The 21,924-nt window shown below is 44.5% G+C and overlaps 1 protein-coding gene across 1 annotated transcript; it reads left to right on the top strand.

The window, feature by feature from the left end:
• Positions 1-10,926: 10,926 nt before the first annotated feature.
• Positions 10,927-12,546, top strand: TEX13B (testis expressed 13B). The gene is given in 2 exon segments (XM_068962534.1): positions 10,927-11,385; positions 11,833-12,546. Coding segments are annotated over 2 exon segments (1,173 nt in total).
• Positions 12,547-21,924: the final 9,378 nt, after the last annotated feature.

The raw sequence follows: 21,924 nt of genomic DNA, 5'->3' as shown, positions 1-21,924 counted from the left end.
ACAGTGCAACAATCTACAATTTAAAAAATAAATAATAGCATGTACCATCTCAAAATAATTTATCCATGATATCATTTAGGACCTTTGCTGAAGCTTACATACTACAGAGTGCTACCACATTAAATTACTTTAAAGAAACATTAGGATTGATTGTTGAGTTTATTTCAAATTGCTGACAATATAGACTCCAGTCACCTTTTTTCTGAGAAAGACATCATGGAGGTCCCTAAACCCCTGAGGTTTATTATGTTGTGAATAAATACTCTGGAGTCAAATAGACTTCACTTTGCTAGTAGAGAACTAGCTTCTGTTTCAGCCAAACTTGCAATCAGGGCTTTATGCTGTTTTCATTTATGTTTCAATCCATCAAATTGGCTTTGGAATGTGGAATTTTTGCACTCAGCCGTTATTTTCCATTATGTGTTCCAGTTCTGAATGACAGAAATAAATGGCCATTTGGCCACTGGTTAGCTGCCAAAAGAGAATAGCTATATCCTAATTAAGAATTACTTTGTGTGTTATGCCAGCCTGCTGAGCTGGCAGATGGACACTGACCTGAAAGGGTGATGACCTCCACTTTCTATAATTATAATTCTGTAATAGCTTCATACCCCTGCATCTTAAAGGCTCTCAAAATGTAAACCACAAGCCCTCTATCAGGTATTAGAAGAAGGGAAAGGGTCTAATATTTATGGAGTAGCTCCTATGTGCCAGGGTTGCACATTCATAATTAATGTCTTGCTTCATCCAATTTCCATGCTAACACCAGGTAGTCAGGTACTACTCATGTTGGCCCCATTTTATAGATAAGGATGCTAAAGTTCAGGAAGGTAAAGTAAGAATGGTCACATAGCTAGTAGATGCCAGATCTAGTACATAAGCCAGACCTAGCAGAATGTGGATTTGGTGCTCTTTTTCCTACACTCTGTTTCTTTTCTTAGCAATGACATCTAGGACTATCTGTTCTTTACCTCTCTCCTTGCCTGTGTCCAGGGAAAAGGCCTATTTCACTTACCTCAATATTTTGCCTAGGCATGGTCTGTCCTCAGTTCTCTTTTCTCACTGCAACGGCTATGACCAAACCAGAACACCTGTCCTGACCCCCTCTCTCCCACTTCCCCCACCACTATAACTTACTAGAATGTTTGTAGCTTACATATGGGATGAAGCAGTGCATCACACAGCATTTGAACTCCAAAACCTTTAAGGTGATTTCCACTGAAGTCTAGCAATGTTAGGTTCTCAGTTCTGCTGAGGACAGAGGTGAGGGCTCCACAGCATGCACCTGTGAAATGGCATTCTGCTAGCCTATGGGGAATTGGGGATTCAAGAAAGAAATCCGTTTAGCCCAAGTTTCATAATGACCTTCCATTTCATACACAGCTGGAACAAGAGCCCAGCGAACAAGGAGTCTCTGTGAACTTACCACAACGTCTGTAGCTTGCAGGAGGGGTGTTTCAGCCCTTCACAGAGCAGCTGCATGCCTTCATCCCCTAAGGCACTGGCACTGAGTTCAAGGACTCTCAGGTGTCCACTGGTGTACAGTGAATTGCATGAATGCTGACAACACTCTCCAGTTAGGTGACAAGTCCACAGTCTGCCAGGAAGTAAGATAGATAAGGCTGGCATAATTTCATCAGGATTGGGTTACTTTAGATATTGGGTTTACCCACTAGAAAAATACATTAGAAAATCAGTTTGTCATGTAAAAAAAATCCCTTGGGCCAGGGCCAAGCAGAGATTGTGGAGAGAGGAAGATTTATTCCCCCTAAATTATCGAGTCATCATGTTTTGTTGGAGACTGTATCACCAGGCCAGAAAAAAATCATTTAATTTGGGGAGCTGCTCAAACATCAAGGAACTCTGCCTGTGGCTCTTGTCCACGATACTTACACCAGATCCTTTAACTGACAGTCAGGCTGTTTTAATCCTTCACACAGCAATCTCAGTCCCAAATCTTCAATTTTGTTATTAATTAGAAGCAGCCTTGTCAGGCTCCGGGTAGAGCTTAGGACTTGGGTGAGGGACTCACAACAAAGTGGAGAGAGGGAACATTCAGAAAGCCTGCAGGTATGGGGACGCCAATGTTGCTGTTACCCATGGCAGTCGTCCTGCTGAACCTCAAATGCAATGCCCATGAGAAGGACAAGGATGAGCAGACACTTACACAAGATTCTTGGTTATACCATTCACATGACACAGACCTTCACAGAGATGCTGTACTCCTGTGTCCCTCAGGGAATTGGCAAACACAAACAGCTCTTTAAAAGTCTGAGTCACTTGCAAGAAAGAAAAGAGATACACACAGCTTCCATCTGTCAGGTAACATGTGTTCAAGCTACCCAGAGACAAAAAAGAAAAATCAGCCACTGCTGTCATTGAACTTCCTGGGAATGTTTTCCCAGCCTTCTCATTTAGCTAAGTCCTAGTTATCCTTCAAGTTCTAGCTCCTGGCCCACCACCTACACAGTCTCCTCTTGAGGGCTCCAGCCCACAGTGACCTTCTCTCTTTCCCTGGGCTCATCTGACATTTCTGAATGATTCTATAGTGTTAGGCACTTGATTACACATTCAACTGTGTTGCTCTTTGTTTCATATCTATGTGTCTCTAAGGGCAGTCTTGTCACTTGCTATCCTCTTGATAAATCCATTCACGTCCAGCCCAGTGTTGGACACATAGTAGTATTCTTTATAGAGTTAATGTTTAATTAGCATCACTCCTGTAAACACACACGATGGTTGTATACTGGAAAGAGCATGGGATATGGATAAGATAGATTTTGGAGTCACATCTTGACTATACCACTTTTGTATAGAACAGTTTTTTGGACTCTGTGGGAGAGGGCGAGGGTGGGATGATTTGGGAGAATAGCATTGAAACATGTATAATATTGTATATGAAACGAATCACCAGTCCAGGTTCGATGCATGATACAGGATGGTCGGGGCTGGTGCACTGGGATGACCCAGAGGGGTGGGATGGGGAGGGAGGTGGGAGGGAGGTTCAGGATGGGGAACACATGTACACCTGTGGCAGATTCATGTTGATGTATGGCAAAACCAATACAATACTGTGAGGTAATTAGCCTCCAATTAAAATAAATAAATTTATATTTTAAAATATTTATTTATTTTTGGCTGTGCTGGGTCTTTGTTGCTGCATGAGGGCTTTCTCTAGTTGCAGACAGTAGGGGGATACTCTCTAGTTGGAGTGCACGGGTTTCTCATTGTAGTAACCTCTTGTCGTGGAGCATGGACTCTAGAGCACTCGGATTTCAGTAGCTGTGGCACGCAGGCTTAGTTTCCCACTGTATGTGGGATCTTCCTGGACCAGGGATAGAACCTGTGTCCCTGCATTGCAAGGTGGATTCTTAACCACTGGACCAACCAAGGAAGTCCCTGACTACACTAATTTTTAGTGGTGTGATGTTGGACAAGTCACTTTCCCCCCAACCCTCAAAGTTTTCTCATCTGTACAATGGGGCTAAGAAAACCCACCTTATATAGTTACTTCAGGGAATGAATTATGTGAAATAACTTCTGGCAAGCACCAAGCATAGATCCTGCCACAGAACAGGCATTCAAAAATTTCAGTAGTTGTAAGATGACAGCAGATAGTTCTAAAAACTTACTCTTGCTTCTCCACCTTACAGTTCGAATGTCTGAGACCCTCACAGAGAAACTTCACCCCTGTGTCCCCCAGGAGATTTTCACTCAGGTCCAGATCAGTGAAGTTTGGATTGCAAATGAGAACAGAGGCAAGATATCTGCCAATAGTCTCTGAGCTTCCAAGGAGAAAACTAGCAGACAACCTGGAAAAAAAGAAAGACACAGAATTGGCCACTCATCCTCTACCTGCAAAACATCATGAGAAAAGAAAATAAGGTCCACCTATATGAGACCCCCATCCTTGAATATGTCACAGCCCCCTTTTACCTATGACAGGGATTTGTACATTGACCCCACAACACTGTATGCCCCAGTGAGAACTCAATAAATGTTGAATGCCACCAAAAAGAAAAGAATTGGAAGGAAATATCAAATGACCTAATCTCATTTTAATTCCCAGCATGAATTTTATCACTCTCATATCTTCTTTCAAATTACAGGAGAAAGTGCTATAATCATCCTTAATACAGTCAAAAGATCTTTCCTTTCCTCTTATCTATAAGTTCATTACTAATTAATAATTTGCCATCCTTAGAGAAACATCAGCATCATCCATATAATATTTCTTCTTGGACACAAAAAGTGGTTTTTACTGACTTTCCTGTCTTCTTGATCTTTGTCTCTCCATATTAAGCAGTCCAATTCCTTAAACTGTTTCCCATCAACTTTCTCTGCTATCACTTTCAAGAATTTCTATGATATACACTACAACATCTGAGTCCTCAATTTTTCTCTTGAGTTACCAGGCTCCAAACGCAATCTTGAAGAGGGCTCATAAAGACATCATGTATACATATTTTCCCAATTTAGAAATTTTAAATAGAGGTATTTTAAATAAAAAATTAATTTCAAAGTGGATTTAGAAAGGTTTAATGCTTAAGAGCTTTTACAATAGAAAACGCCAAATATACATTGTGATTGTTAATTTTATGTTATCAAATTGCCTGTCAAGGCACCCAGATTTTTGGTCAAACATTATTCTAAAAGTTTCTGTGAAGGTACTTTTTAAATGAGATTAACATTTAAATCAAGATTAACATTTAAAACAAGACCAGGAGCTGACTGTGGCTCAGATCATGAACACCTTATTACCAAATTCACACTTAAATTGAAGAAAGTAGGGAAAACCGCTAGACCATTCAGGTATGACCTAAATCAAATCCCTTATGATAATACAGTGGAAGTGAGAAATAGATTTAAGGGCCTAGATCTGATAGATAGAGTGCCTGATGAACTATGGAATGAGGTTCATGACATTGTACAGGAGACAGGGATCAAGACCATCCCCATGGAAAAGAAATGCAAAAAAGCAAAATGGCTGTCTGGGGAGGCCTTACAAATAGCTGTGAAAAGGAGAGAAGCGAAAAGAAAAGGAAAAAAGGAAAGATATAAGCATCTGAATGCAGACTTCCAAAGAACAGCAAGGAGAGATAAGAAAGCCTTCTTCAGCAATCAATGCAAAGAAACAGAGGAGAACAACAGAATGGGAAAGACTAGAGATCTCTTCAAGAAAATTAGAGATACCAAGGGAACATTTCATGCAAAGATGGACTCGATAAAGGACAGAAATGGTCTGGACCTAACAGAAGCAGAAGATATTAAGAAGAGGTGGCAAGAATACACAGAAGAACTGTACAAAAAAGATCTTCACGACCCAGATAGTCACGATGGTGTGATCACTCATCTAGAGCCAGACAGCCTGGAATGTGAAGTCAAGTGGGTCTTAGAAAGCATCACTACGAACAAAGCTAGTGGAGGTGATGGAATTCCAGTTGAGCTATTTCAAATCTTGAAAGATGATGCTGTGAAAATGCTGCACTCAATATGCCAGCAAATTTGGAAAACTCAGCAGTGGCCACAGGACTGGAAAAGGTCAGTTTTCATTCCAATCCCAAAGAAAGGCAATGCCAAAGAATGCTCAAACACCACACAGTTGCACTCATCTCACACGCTAGTAAAGTAATGCTCAAAATTCTCCAAGCCAGGCTTCAGCAATATGTGAACCGTGAACTTCCTGATGTTCAAGCTGGTTTTAGAAAAGGCAGAGGAACCAGAGATCAAATTGCCAACATCCGCTGGATCATGGAAAAAGCAAGAGAGTTCCAGAAAAACATCTATTTCTGCTTTATTGACTATGCCAAAGCCTTTGACTGTGTGGATCACAATAAACTGTGGAAAATTCTGAAAGAGATGGGAATACCAGACCACCTGACCTGCCTCTTGAGAAATCTGTATGCAGGTCAGGAAGCAACAGTTAGAACTGGACAAGGAACAACAGACTGGTTCCAAATAGGAAAAGGAGTGCATCAAGGCTGTATATTGTCACCCTGCTTATTTAACTTATATGCAGAGTACATCATGAGAAACGCTGGACTGGAAGAAACACAAGCTGGAATCAAGATTGCCAGGAGAAATATCAATAACCTCAGATATGCAGATGACACCACCCTTATGGCAGAAAGTGAAGAGGAACTAAGAAGTCTCTTGATGCAAGTGAAAGAGGAGAGTGAAAAAGTTGGCTTAAAGCTCAACATTCAGAAAACGAAGATCATGGCATGTGGTCCCATCACTTCATGGGAAATAGATGGGGAAACAGTGGAAATAGTGTCAGACTTTATTCTTTTGGGCTCCAAAATCACTGCAGATGGTGACTGCAGCCATGAAATTAAAAGACGCTTACTCCTTGGAAGAAAAGTTATGACCAACCTAGATAGCATATTCAAAAGCAGAGATATTACTTTGCTGACTAAGGTCTGTCTAGTCAAGGCTATGGTTTTTCCAGTGGTCATGTATGGATGTGAGAGTTGGACTGTGAAGAAGGCTGAGTGCTGAAGAATTGATGCTTTTGAACTGTGGTGTTGGAGAAGACTCTTGAGAGTCCCTTGGACTGCAAGGAGATCCAACCAGTCCATTCTGATGGCGATCAGCCCTGGGATTTTTTTTGAAGGAATGATGCTAAAGCTGAAGCTCCAGTACTTTGGCCACCTCATGCGAAGAGTTGACTCGTTGGAAAAGACTCCTGATGCTGAGAGGGAATGAGGGCAGGAGGAGAAGGGGACGACAGAGGATGAGATGGCTGGATGGCATCACTGACTCGATGGATGTGAGTCTGAGTGAACTCCAGGAGTTGGTGATGGACAGGGAGGCCTGGCATGCTGCGATTCATGGGGTCACAAAGAGTTGGACACGACTGAGCGACTGAACTGAACTGAACATTTAAATCAGCACACTTTGAGTAATTTACCCTCCATAATGTGGGTGAGGCTCATCCAATCAGTTGAAAGTTTAATAGAAAGACTGACGTCTTCGGAAGAGAAAATTCTGCCAGGAGACAGCACTAGCTCTCCTGTGTCTCCAGTCTGCTGGCCTACCCTGCAGATACTGAACCTGCCAGCTGCCATAATGTGAGAGAGCACCAATTCCTTAAAATAAATCTCTCTATATGTTTATTCACATTTTACCTCTTTGTTTCTTTGAAGAACCCTAATTAGTCAGGGTTCTTCAGAAAAGAAGATATATATATGGTAAATCTTCTACCAAAGTCATTACATGGACTTTGGGCTTCCCAGGTGGCACTAGTGGTAAAGAATGTACTTGCCAATGAAGGAGATGTAAGACGTGGGTTTGATCCCTAGGTTGGGAAGATCACCTGGAGAAGGTCATGGCAACCCATTCTAGTATTCTTGCCTGGAGAATCCCACGGACAGAGGAGCTTGGTGGGCTACAGTCCACAGGGTTGCAAAGAGTCGGACATTACAGAGGTGACTTACCACACATGCACATGGACTGTGAGGTCAGACACATCTGGGTTTCCTATTATGTCTCTGTCATGTTATTTAGCCTTATACTATTGGGTTTCTCATCTGTTAAATAGGGACAGTAATCTGAATCTTGCAAAGCTGTTGTACACATTAAAGGAAATCAAAGCACTCAGCACAATGCTTAGCACAAAGGAATTGCTCAGTGAGTTTTCATTATTGACATTAATGTTATTGCTACTTTCACTGTTCTTCCTCTCCATGACTCCTTGAAATGTGTTTTGATTATACAACATCCATCTTGAGCTGCATCTTTATAAATTTTTTCTTGCAGTATGAAAACTAATAGTGACAACTTACTTGAGCTTCTGTACTTTGCAATTTGGATCTTTTAAGCGTTCATGGAGCAATTTCAAAGCCAATGCTTCCAGTTTTGTTTCATTAAATTCCAGCTCAGTGAGCCACTGATTGGTGCTGTGAACAGTTGCTAGTGCACCACAAGAAGCAGGTACAACCTTTAGAGAACATTATAATGACCTCATTACTTTATTCATGCTCTCCCCCAAAACAAAAGAAACTGACCAAAAAATTTACATGAACACAAACAACAAATTCTCCTGCTCTCAGTTACCTCAATGTCTATAAGATACAGTTTGACTGTTTTAATCCTTCACACAGAAACTTCATTCCAGAATCTTCCAGGGTGTTTTTTACAAATCCCAAATCTGTCAGATACTGGTTGGTTTCAAACACTAAGGCGAGGTCTCTTCCATAAGAGGCTGTGAGGTGGCAGAAAATCAGTCTGTGTGGAGAAAAAGCATTTCAGAGGAGAAAATAGAACTCTCTATGAAGGTACTTGTTTGCCTCATTACTGATGTAATGAATTATTTCAATTCATTCAGCAATTAATTTATTAAGTGCTAACCACTGTGCAAGATGTGAAAACACAGAAATAATTAAGATGCAGCCTAGATTCTGCCCTCAAGGAATGCCCAGTTAATAGGGAAAATTTTTAGAAAATCATGAATTATAATACAGTGTGGAAAGTACTGCATGTGGTACGCACAAGGCACCATGGAGACACAGAAAAGTGGCACAATCCAGCCTAGCCTGTGGGAAGGGGTTGGAGGATCAAGAAATACTTATAAGAGGCGCGAACACTTTAGTTCTGCTTGAAAGGGTAATAAATACTGAACAGGAATTAGGTGGATGAGGAGAATGGGAGTGGGGAGAGCAGGCGACGCTGAGGAACAACCTGTTCATAAAGCAGCCTGTGCAAAAGCCAGGAGGCAAGAGAGGGGAGGCTTCAGTTGAGAAACTGTCAGTTACTTGCTATGGGCTACTTTATAACACTGGAAGATAATTTCAAACTGTTAACAATGGTTATCTTCCAGGTAGGAGGGAAGGGTTGGATTATATAGGAAGACATTTACTTTCTAGTATTTAAATGATCAGAAATTATCAGAAATAAATAGTTTAAGAAATGTGAAGAACATAATACATGTTTATTATAAATAAATTTTACAATAGAGAAAAATATAGGGAATAACATTTTTTGATAAAGTACTGTATCCTCACCACCCAAAAATAACCACTGTTAAAACTTTGGTATGTAACTTTGCAGATTTTAAATGCATGCATACATATAAGACACTTGCTCGGACACGGCTGAGTGACTTCAATTTCACTTTCTATATGCTTCCACTCCTTTCTCCAAGATCATAGAAACATATGTATGCGCACACGCTCCTGCACATGTGCGCGCACGCTCCCGCGCACACAGAGAATTTGCACATTTTACAAAAATATAGTGAAGTCGCTTAGTCATGTCCGACTCTTTGCAACCCCATGTACTGTAGCCTACCAGGCTCCTCTGTCCATGGGATTTTCCAGGCAAGAGTACTGGAGTGGGTTGCCATTTCCTTCTCCAGAGGATCTTCCCGACCCAGGGGTCGTACCTGGGTCTCCCGCATTGTAGGCAGATGCTTTGCTGTCTGAGCCACTGGGGAAGTACCTATTTACAAAAATGGGACCAGAGAAAACATTACTACTTTACATACATTTTGTCATTCAGTCCTCAGGCCGATAGATAAAAACTAAGACAGTCACAGCACATTATATAGTAAGTGGTAAAGTAGTACTCAACCTGAGAGCTGGCAAGTTTATCTTGTAGGCTTGGAAATACCATCAGAAGCTAACAGAGACAGAGTCAGGTCCTTATGACAGGGTACGGCAAGAGACAAACCTGGTGCACAATGGCTGCAAGCAGGGCCGGGGGGAGGGGGTGGGAGAACGGTGGTGGTGGCAGTGGTGGCAGAGGTAGTACACGCTGGAAGTAAACAAATTCAAGACACGAGCATGTTTTGGGAATGGATATGGCCAGAGACATTACTTTGCCAACAAAGGTCCATCTAGTCAAGGCTATGGTTTTTCCAGTGGTCATGTATGGATGTGAGAGTTGGACTGTGAAGAAGGCTGAGCGCCGAAGAATTGATGCTTTTGAACTGTGGTGTTGGAGAAGATTCTTGAGAGTCCCTTGGACTGCAAGGAGATCCAACCAGTCCATTCTGAAGGCGATCAGCCCTGGGATTTCTTTGGAAGGAATGATGCTAAAGCTGAAACTACAGTACTTTGGCCACCTCATGCAAAGAGTTGACTCACTGGAAAAGACTCTGATGCTGGGAGGGATTGGGGCAGGAGGAGAAGGGGACGACAGAGGATGAGATGGCTGGATGGCACCACAGACTCGATGGATGTGAGTCTGAGTGAACTCCGGGAGATGGTGATGGACAGGGAGGCCTGGCGTGCTGCGATTCATGGGGTCACGAAGAGTTGGACACGACTGAGCGACTGAACGGAATTGAACTGAGGCGATGGGGAATGAGGCGGTAGTCAGGTTCCACTTCCTGCCTCCAGGGGGCAACCGAGGCCACTGAGAGATGGGGGCTATTTCCTGTTCCAGAATATTCCATCTCTATAAGGGGCCGGCCCCTGAGTGGGACAAACCATTATGATGGGGGGGTTGAGAATTTTGGTATTTGATTACAAGGGCTTCATGTTCTTGGTTCTGAGTCTTTTCTGACCACTCCTGTTTCTTCCCACCTTCAAACACTTGCAATACTGCAGGAGGTTCCCTTATGTCTGGGGGAGGGGAGAAAATCTTCTACACGCACCCCCCTCACCCTCGCAGTTTCTGGGAGTTGGAACATTCCCGAGGTAAAAACCTCGAAGGGTAGACCGAAGCGTTTCTTTTCTTGGTGCCTTCGAGGAGAGAGACCTTTTGGGTGTGGTAGACGGTTTTGTTTGGCCTGTACTCTCACTGGTCAGGAGGTGAGGTTTGGTGGGAGGCGTCCTGGGGCAGGGCAAAAAGTCTTTAGGAGGGTGTACCATGTGAGGGGAGGCAAGCGGAGAAGAGGAGATTCATGGGGTGGGGGAGGGGAGGGGGACTGATTCATTCATCCTCACAGAGCCAGCCAAGCCCCAAAGGCACTCAGTCGTCATGGCCTTGAAATCTGAGGACGTCAGTAGTGGGTTCCGGCATGGCAAAGTGATGGCTTTCATCAACGAGAGGATGTCCAGGCATGCGAAAGGCCCTGAGTTCTACCTTGAGAATCTTTCTCTGTCCTGGGAGAAGGTGGAAGACAAGCTCAGGGCCATTCTGGAGGACCGCCTGGTGCCCAGCCAGGCCAAAGAGGCCTGTGCCTGGAGCAGCCTGGCCCTGGGAGTGCGCTTCGCCTACAAGCAGAGCCAGTTACACAGGCACAGGGTGCAGTGGCTGCACGACTTCGCCGGGCTGCACAGGTCGGCAGCTCAGGCGTTGGCCTCAGACCTGACGTTGCGCGCGGCACAGCATGAGGCCGAAAGCAAGGAGGCGGCCTTCCAGCTGCAGCTGACCCAGGCCAGCCTAGCGGAAGTGCAGAAAGAGCGGGACCTCCTGAAGTGGAAGATCTTCAAGGCCGTGAGATTATCGTCACCTGCCCCGCGCCCCCCCCCGCCCCCCGGCGCGCGCCCCCCCCCGCCCCCCGGCGCGCGCCCCCCCCCGCCCCCCGGCGCGCGCCCCCCCCGCCCCCCGGCGCGCGCCCCCCCCCGCCCCCCGGCGCGCGCCCCCCCCCCGCCCCCCGGCGCGCGCCCCCCCCCGCCCCCCGGCGCGCGCGCCCCCCCGCCCCCCGGCGCGCGCCCCCCCCCGCCCCCCGGCGCGCGCCCCCCCCCGCCCCCCGGCGCGCGCCCCCCCCCGCCCCCCGGCGCGCCCCCCCCGCCCCCCGGCGCGCGCCCCCCCCCCGCGCCCCTCCCCCCGCACGCCCAACCCCCGCCCATTCCGTCCTGCCGCCCCGCCCCCGCCCCCGCCCCCCCCGCCCCCCCCCGCCCCCCGTCAGGGCAGGTCGCAACTCTGCTCACTTCTTTCCAGGAGCTGCAGTCTTCCCAGGCGGCACCAGTCACAGAGGGGCCAAGCCTGGCCCCTGCTGGTGGGGCTGGAACAGAAGGAACAAGTGAAGAGGAGGAAGAGACAGGGGCCACTGCTGCTACTGCTGCAGCTTCTGAAGCCACAGGAGGAGGAAGACAGGATGATGCAGAGGGGGCAGAAGATCTGAGTGCAGACCTTATGAAGCTTCTTGGAATTGTAGACCAGAAAGATTACACTTCTGGCGGGCAGAGGGAGGGAGATTTTGGGTCAGTGGAAACAGCCATGTATTCTTTCTCTGGGATGCTCAAGCCCGAGGCAACAGTCTCACCTGAACCCCTTTCTGTCCAGCTCCCTGCCTCATTCACATACTCATACTCATGCCCCTTATCCCCCTTCCCGGATGCACCAACACCAACCCCACAAACATCTCCACCACAAGCACTGTTCACAGCAGGAGCTTCATCTCAGACATCTCTCCACTGGGCATCCTCTGATTTTAGCTTGTGGTCTGATGGAGGGATCCAGGGAATAGACCCTCAAGGAGGAGACAGGAACGACTCTGATCCCCTTCAGCAGCTAAGACTTCCAGTATTTCACAGGCCTGGGAATTGGAATTGCCCTTGGTGTAAATCTGTTAATTTTTCACTGAGTGGAAGTTGTTTCCACTGTGGAAAGTGTATCTGACTACAGAGCCCTCAAGTGAATTCAGAAATGTGAAACGACAAAAATATATTCAGCGGGGGGATAGGTGGGGGAGGGGACTGTGTGGTGTGGAGTCAGGGGAAGAAAGGGAGAATGAGATTAGGGGAGGAGGGTAGGAGTTGAGGAGGGTGTAGACAGTCAACACCCTCCCCAACTCCTACCCCATTTCCAACTCTCGTTGACCCCCTTTGTGTTCCAGGGGCTTCCCTGGTAGTGCAGACAGGAAGGAATCTGCCTGCAATGCAGGAGACCCTGGATCAATCCCCTGGGTCAGGAAGATCCTCTGGAGAAGGAAATGGCAATCCACTCCAGTATTCTTGCCTAGAGAATTCTTTGGACAGAGGAGCCTGGCAGGCTACAGTCCAGAGAGTCACAAAAAAGTCACACACGACTGAGCAAGTATCCACACCCCAGAACTGCTGCAGCTTCTGTTTGTATTTCTTTTCCCAACCCTAGTATCTGTTGGACCTGGGCAGCCAGTATACAACACTCCCACTCCCTACCCCCACCCCCACACTAAGCTGTAGATGATTGGACCAGGAATGGACATTTGACCAATCCTGAGCCAAACAGTTTCACATGGGACATGTGACCCATCCTGAACCAAATATTCTGAGAATCTGAACAGAGGCAGATTCCATAGTCCAGATGATGTTGGGAAGTGAAGCAGTGGGTCACTGGGAGTTGGGGTCAAGGTCAGAGTCATGGAACACCAAGGCCACAGCTGAGACCTGGCCCTGGCTGTGGGGGAACAGAACTGTGTGCTTTACAGAGGCCAGGTGTCTTTTAGAGAATGACACTATGAGGGCCCAGGAGGCAGAGAGGCACAGACAAGCAGAGAAGAGTTGATCCTGTGACCCCAGAGATGGAGAGTGACAGCCTGACCACTTTTCCACTTCCTGCAGTTTTGCTGAGTGAAGATCCACAGCAATCCTCTGTTCTTTAAGCTAACTTGAACAAGTTCTTGTTCTGGGCAACCAGATTTTTGCCAAGCCAGAGATTTATACCAGAAGAGAAGTTGCAAATTGTAAACCATCAAAGATGCTGGAACTGACTGGTGAGGTGCATCAGGGAGTGATGGGTAGTGGGGCTTCCTGCATCCCAAGGCTCCAGGAATGAATTGGACAAGCAGCTCATTCATGTTCTGAGTTACATGAGAAACAATTAAAGCAGGCCTGAGGTTAACCCTGGGCTTACAAGAGGGCAGAGATTCACCACCCCTAAGGGAATCCCTCAGGGCTTTGTACAGAGGACGCCAGCACCAGCTGCAGACAAGGACTGTTATCGTTGTTCAGCCTCATGAGAGGAGAATCCTCCCCAGTCTCCACTTGGGGACAGGCAGATCTGAACAGGGAACTTGTACCACTTCCAAGGTGAGTCAGCAACTGATAGTGCCTGGAGGGTTTGCTGGTCTAGACCACTGAACAAAGGATGCCATCCTGAGATTTTTCTCCCCCCATCACCAGATTACAGTGGGAGGGGAGTCTGGCTACAAAGCTCCTAGTAAATTCAGAAATGCGTAATAGAACATACCCTGATGGGAAATCAATTTCCAGAGGGAGGGGGTAGAAGGGGGAGGATGGTGTGCATCTCCCCATCTGATGCCTATAAGCTGTGTTACTGCTACTGCTAAGTCATTTCAGTCGTGTCCGACACTGTGCGACCCCATAGACGGCAGCCCACCAGGCTCCCCCGTCCCTGGGATTCTCCAGGCAAGAACACTGGAGTGGGTTGCCATTTCCTTCTCCAATGCATCAAAGTGAAAAGTGAAAGTGAAGTCGCTCAGTTGTATCTGACTCTTAGTGACCCCATGGACTGCAGCCTACCAGGCTCCTCCATCCATGGGATTTTCCAGGCAAGAGCACTGGAGTGGGGTGCCATTGCTTTCTCCAATAAGCTGTGTTGAGGGGAGCTAAATGTATGTTTTAGCCCACAGATGGAAGGATGGATCAAACTGAGACAAATGGACATTGCCTTGGACATCGCCTGGGGACTGTTGACCTAGATACTGAAGCTGTCGTAACCTGGGACACCCCTGCAGTAACTGGATGTGACTTTGGGCTATATCTGGTTAGAGCACATGTTAACAGTCATCAGGATTAGAGGCAAGATCTCTATCTTCCACTTGTCAGAAATTTCTCTGGGCTTGTTTATATCTTAGGCACTGTTTCCAAACCTCAGAACTCTTTGACATTTGAAGTTAGATAATTCTTTGTTTCAAGAGGCTGTCCAATATACTAGGATGTTTGGCACAATATTTGGCACAATCCCTGGCCTCTACCTACTAGATGCCAGTAGCACCTCACCCCGACCAAAACAACTCTTGACAACCAAAAATATCTTTATATGTTGCCACATGTCCACTGGACGGCAAAACTGCACTGATTGGGAACGATGGAGGCAATGAAATACTTGGGGGTAGTTGAAACAGGGGGAAGAAAGTTGCAAGGGGTGGGACACTAAGAGAGGAAAAGTGTACATTGGGTCTGGCCACGTCTGATCTTTAAGCCAATCTGGCTGGGGGGTGGGCAGAAGCCCAACTGCAAGGACTGAGGAGTGAGCAGAAGTGAGGAAGTGCAGTTACTGAGGGGGGGGGGTGTTCTTCAAGGACCCTTGACTGTGAGGTAGATCCTGCATACTGTATTGGAGGCATGTCCACTGTACTATTCAATGAAAAAATATGAGTGCCATTGTGTTTTTGTGTGTGAAATAAAACTTCCATTAACTTCTGTGTGTGTGTATGCTATGTATATTACAGATTTATGTGTGCCTTATGCTATAGATTTATATTTGAATATGCAAAAGAAAGATGTCTGGGAAGACATTTAGCAAACAAGCTATTAAATAGGGAGGGTGGTAGGATCAGGATTAGAAGATGGGAAGCAGAAGTAGGTATATGGGGTTGGGTGGGGTATGGGGCAGTAGGGTGAAGAGCCTTTATATTTTTATATACTTTTGTGTTGTATGAAGTAAAATAAATGCTCACAAAAGTACAAAAAATAAAAAGTGAATTTACTGGTTTGGGTGGGTTTGGAAAGGCCACCTCTTCCTCTGGGACAAGAGGGAAGGAAAGCAGACACTAATCTGTGTTGGGGGGTAGGTGGGGAACCCAAGTGGCTCCTATTTGTGTGTTTACGATGTGGACAGACTAGACAAGGGGACCTGAGAGTGAATGAGAACATAAGGGCAGGGTGTGGGGTGGGTGCTTCTGAGCAACTGCACTTGGGGAATAACTGAGGAGGAGGGTGGGAGTAAGGAATGGAGGGAGAGAAAAGGACCAAAGGGAAGACTGGGAGTCTGGAAGGAAAAGGCGGGGGATGGAGTAAGGCAGGTCCAGAAGGGGCACCAGACACAAACCTCTAGGTATTACAGCCTGACACCCACTTGCTACAGCAAAAAGCAACGCATACAAAAGGGGAAGAGGCAGGAAGGGTTGGCAGAGATCTCTGCCTGACTCCCTACCCCTTCTAGGCTTGTAGCGTATCTTTTCATTTGCTGCTGTGCTATGAAGAAGCTCAATGCCAGTTATACTTTGTTTTCAAGTCCAGTCAGATGGGAGTACCTGCAAATACCTAAGAGTTTAAAGCAAGGTCCAACTTACTTCAGGTCTTTGATTTTACAGTATGGATTATGCAGTGGTTGGCAAAGCAAGTGTAGTGGACAGATTGGCAAATTGTGCAGCTGGAAGGTCCTAAAAGATGCGAAAGCAAAAATAACTTAAAATTATTAAAGCAAAATTTTAAGTAACAGGCTTATTTTGGCATGTCATCTTAGTACTAACTTACAAAAACCTTAGGAATTAATACCCCATTTTGCAGATAAGGAATCAAGGCACAAAAAGTAATTTGCCCAAAGTCAAATAGGAACAGAATGAAGTTAAGTATTCAGGTTTGTCTGACTCCAAAGTCATGGTGCTGTGTCCCAGGCACTGAGGTAAGCACTTTACACACAGTTTATTTTATCCTGTCCTTAATCCAATGACAGGTATTGTAATCAACATTTTGCAGATGCTCTGAAAGGTCAAGTAACTTGCTTAAGCTATCTGTACACTATTACTGATTCTTGGCTGTCAGTACTCAGAAGAATTCATGACAATAATTGAGAGCTAGGAACATTTGATACAGTTGACCACTGAACAATGTGGGGATCAAGGGCACCACACCCCTGCAGTTGAAAATCCACATAAAACTTTCGAGTAAGCCCCTCTTATCCCTCCATATTGGAGGTTCTGCATCTGAGAATTCAACCAGCCTCAATCCTGTAGTACACATTTATTGAGAAAAATCTGTGCAGTTCAAATCTTTGTTGTTCAAGGACCAACTGCAGTACACTCTCACTTAGTCAACATGCCTTGAAGAAGAGGTTTTTGTGGGCTTTTGGTGTTTTATTTGATTAAATTTTGGAAAGAATTTAAGCCCTCTGATAAAGGTAATGGGTTGAGGGGTGGGGACTCCATCTAAGGCTGATTTTCTGGAAACATCAAATGAACAAAACCCCCTTTTTGTTTCCATCAGTGCTTACTGTATACTGTGTATATTGTGCTCAGTGTATATTGTCCATTATTTTACTTTATAATAGTTGGATTGAAGCTGTCATGAATTCATGAAGACACGGTAGCCAAGGTCTTTCATAATTCCAAGTCCAGGTAATTTCTCCTACCCCTTCCTTTCTGGTCCCAAACACAAACTCTTGCTGCACCTCCCTTCCCCCCTCACTTCCCACTAACACACATACCCCATGCTCAATTCCATCTCTATGCTACTGCCCACTGAGGAACTAACAATTACCAAAGAAAAGACTCAGGTTAACTCATTTTTCAAGCTGAGCCTTCTGCCCCCTGTCATCCTTCTCAACGTCCCCTACCCTTTACCTGACCCCACAACTAAAAGAGAGGCACTGTCCATATTAACCTGAGTATTGAAAACAGACTTGATCAGTGGCATTTTTCTTGAGTCAGTCAGTAGAGCTGTACTTTGCAGTATACAGAGTACATATGGTGTAAGTGGTTTACCTAAGCTTCTTTGAACTCCAGCTCTCAACTCTCCACATAGGTGTCCGTTTGGCAGAAAGAACTCAGGCTTCATAGCAATATACACAGGAGTGCCTTATAGCAATATATACAGAGTAAGCTCTGCCCCTTACCAACCTGGAGCTCTTTGAGGCCTCAGTGATGAAATACATGTAGAGAAGAGTGAGGACCAATTCAACTTTAAGTTTACAACCTTTTCCAAAATAGTCATCAACACCACAATAGCAGAGTACTCAATTATAATCTTAATGATTTATATGCTCATAACCTTTTATAATTATATAACACCTTCACAAAGACACAGTGAAGACTAATAGACACACACTTACAGTGGCTAGCCCAGTGCCTGGCACGTAGTAAGTACTCAAAAATGTCAGCTTTCCCTCAGTGTCTGCCTAGGCCAGTGTTCAATATGCGATACTCAATAAATCCTAAAAATAAATAAATAAATAAATCCTTATTGACTGACATACAGTATGAAAAGCAAAGATAATTCATTTTATTTATTGACAATGCTAGAAACGATCATGTGCCTGAATACTTGAAATCAACAAGGCCAATCATTTCTGTAGGTCAAGACACTGGTGAAAAGACAGTAATCTACTCACTGATTGTCAACATTGGTGGCATGAACGCTGAGGCTCAACCTTCCTCTTCAAATCCAAGTAGGTGCTGACACTTCAGAGACACTGACAGGTGACTATGACTGCTTTTCACACTGAATGACACAGCCAGAATGTCCATTTTTGTATACATAAGTTGAAGCAATATAATTGACCTTAAATCACTAATTATCCTTTTTGCATATGCTTCTTCTTGAGTCTCATACAGTGAAACAAGCCTATCGGCTCAGTCTGTAACTTTTAAGGTTTATCTTTTATTTCTTTCTCAGTCCACTTCAGTAACTCTTCTCGAAGTCCTGGAGACACTTTTTTCCCAAAAGTCGTTTGCACAGCCTTTTCCTTCCCTTTATGTAAGACGCCAAATAAGAATTGTATTGTTAATGATGAAAACCCTTTTTCGTACTGTTGGAAGATTTCTTGCCATGTTTTCCCCGATCAAAAAACATCCAGCTGCTGTCATTCTTCAGGGTGTAGAACACAGCAGTCAGGAATTCTTGGAAACTGGAGTGAAGGAAAGTGTAGACACTGACAACTCCTTCAACTTTTTTCAAAAAGTGATTGAGAAAAGTGCAATTGGTATCATATACTCCTATCCTATGTCTTCTGAGGTCACTGACTTCAAATAGGACCTGCTGGTTCTGTAGTCCTTCTGCAGCCAAAGAGCAAAGGCCCCACCAGCAAATTTGTCCCTTCCACACCAAGATACCTGTAAGGGTGTTGAGACACTTGGAAAAGTAAAACAAGATACGTATCAGTCATGGTCTGACGTGACCTCGTAAGAGTCCTGCCTCCATCTTCCTGTGACTCATCCAGGAGGTGATGGGACGAGAAGACAATGTCAAGGCCTTCATTTTCTCGCAGATCATAAAGGACTCTCATAGCTGCATTAGCACCTGAAAACTGACTCAAGAAATATGCTCTTTTTTCAACATCTGTAAACCACAGGATCTCTGGATAGGTTGCTTTAACAGAGAGTGAAGCTTCTTCATGGTCGTAGGCTGGGCAGTTATCAGGAGGGAGGATTCAGGGAACAGTTTTGTCTTCATGAAACTGTGTAAGAGAGTCTCTACTGGCTTCCTTTCCAGGGGACTGGTACTAAGATCCTCTTCCTGGTCACTGACAGAGTACTGAGGCTCAGGAAATCCGTCAAGAATGAACAAACTTCTGTGGATATATGAGAATAATGTCCATGATTGGTCCACCTGTATCTTGAAAAGTGTTATTGATCAGGTCAGTACCACTAAGGTTAGCCAAATGGCCATCTCTCTGAAGTTGACATAAATGAGATAGTCAAATCTGCCTGGAGTAACCACTCCACTGCCCAGTCAAACATGAACTTATGTACCACAGCTGTTTTCCCAATCCCAGCACATCCCCAAAGCACCACAGTTTGGGATGACATAGAACCCTCTTCATCAAGATCAAACACACGTTCCATCTCAATAAACTTACCATGTTGAGGAATTTCGCATGGTGGCTTTTCTGTTATATAGTGTTTTTCTTACAACAAGCAGTCCTGTCTCTATATGTTTACCACGATGATAACATCTATCAACTCCTATTTTTAGGTATTTTTCTTTTAGATATTTTCTAAATACTTCCCGGTAATCTAATAAGGTGACACCAAGAGTTAGTAATCACAGAATCCTAGACAACAATACAAATAACAACTGTAACTAATACTACCATCACCTCCATCTCCACTCAGATGTTTCAAAGGCTCCTCAAACTTCATGCATCTGAGCTCCTGATTTCCATTCCACTTCCCACTACCCCATCCCCAGAAAAAAAACAAAACAAAACAAAAAAACCTCCTCAGACATCTCATCTTGGTTAAATGGTGCCACCCAGTTTCTCATAAAAATGTCAGGAATCATTTCTTTTTTCCTCTTGAATCCTCCATATCCAATAAGCAAGGCCTAGCATTCATATCTCCAAAACAAGCCTCCAACCCATTTATTTATCACCACATCCTCAAATACCACCCAAGTACAAGGCACTATATCAACTCTTCTAAACCGGTGAAACAGCCTCCTACTCATCTACTCTTGCCATCAAGAGCGCCTCTCCACACAAGCAGCCAACATGGTCTAAAAATATCAATCACATCATGCCCTGGCCCAAAACTTTTAAAGAGCTTTTCATTGCACTTGATATTAAATCCAAAATCCTTACCTTATACGACATCCTGGCCCCTATCTATCTTTGCTCCCTAGCTTTGTTTTATATCACTCTCATTCTCAGTTTCTTTACTAAAGCCATATTGGCTTACTTTTGAGTGAAGTGAAGTCACTCGGTCATGTCTGACTCTTTGTGACCCCATGGACTGTAGCCTACCAGGCTCCTCTGTCCATGGGATTTTCCAGGCAAGAATACTGGAGTGGGTTGCCATTTCCTTCTCCAGGGGATCTTCCCAACCCAGGGATCGAACCCGGGTCTCCTGCACTGCAGGCAGACGCTTTCCCATCTGAGCCACCAGGGAAGGAAGCCCTGATGGCTCAGAGGGTAAACCGTCTGTCTGCAAAGCAGGAGACCTGGGTCTCCTGGCTTAGTTTTAGTTTCTCATAAATGCCATGTTCTTTCCCACTTCAGGGCCTTTCCACCAGCTATTCTCTCCACCTGGAAAATACTTTTTTCTACTCTTCCCATGGAGATCCCCTTCTCATCCTTCAGATCTTAAACATTACTTGCTAGGAGAGGACTTCTCTGACCACCCAATTTAAAGCAGATCCTCTCTACTATACCCTTTCCCAGGACTCTGTTTTCCCTTTGTAGCACTTATCACAATTTACAATTGTTTTGTTCCCTTTTTTTACATTATCTGTCCTTCCCACTAATCTACATGAAAACAGGGATCTTATCTGTCTTCTTCATCATAGTATCCTAAGTACCTAGCTGGTGCCTGGAACATGGTAGACACTCAATAAATATTTATTGAAAATGTCTATAAATGCTTGCTTTTGAATTACAAAACAAGCCGTTTATTATGCCTAATCTGTGTCAGATACTACACTAGGCCCTTTACATATATTTTAATTATCATAATAATCCCATGAATTAGATATTATCCACATTTTACAGTTGAAGAAACTGAAAACTTATAACCAGGGTTATACGTTCATGGGTGTGCAATCTGTGCTTAGGCTTTGTGCTCAGAGGATCCATACTTTCTGTAATGCACTGCTGTTCCTATCTTGAAATTTTTAATAATTTTTGAACAAGGAATCCTGCCTTTTCATTTTGCACCATACCCCACAAATATGTATCCAGTTCTGCTTATAGCACTGGGTAACTTGTCCAAGATTCATAAGCAAGTAAATGGCAGAGACTTAAATTAAGACTCAGGTTTGTCTGAGGCCATGGCCTATGTGCTTAAATACTATACCATACAGCTTTTAACTTTCTGCAACTAAAATAAATATCCCAAGGAGTCAGTTATCAACCTCTAACTTCTATTACGTAAATATCCAAGCTAGCATTTTCCAAATAAGTTTTTCATGGAATATTTGCAAGATATTAATAGGAGAGCTATGAAAAAGTTGTCCTGTGGTCAAATAAGGTAAGGCAAATGCACCTTCTATTCCATTTTTTAGTTTCTCAATGCATATTAGCATATGAAAGGCTCTGAGCAAATCAATGGTTAAAAAAAGCAGGCTGTTTGACTTTTGTTTAATCCATATTTTCTAGACTTAAATGACTATGGAACCCTTTTTTAAAAGCAAAATTATTAACTTCTGGAGA

This window comes from Capricornis sumatraensis, chromosome X (genome assembly GCF_032405125.1).
Source record: "Capricornis sumatraensis isolate serow.1 chromosome X, serow.2, whole genome shotgun sequence".
Classification (NCBI taxonomy): Eukaryota; Metazoa; Chordata; class Mammalia; order Artiodactyla; family Bovidae; genus Capricornis; species Capricornis sumatraensis.
The sequence above is the reverse complement of the archived record's forward strand: the minus strand, read 5'-3'. Positions and strand labels throughout refer to the sequence as shown.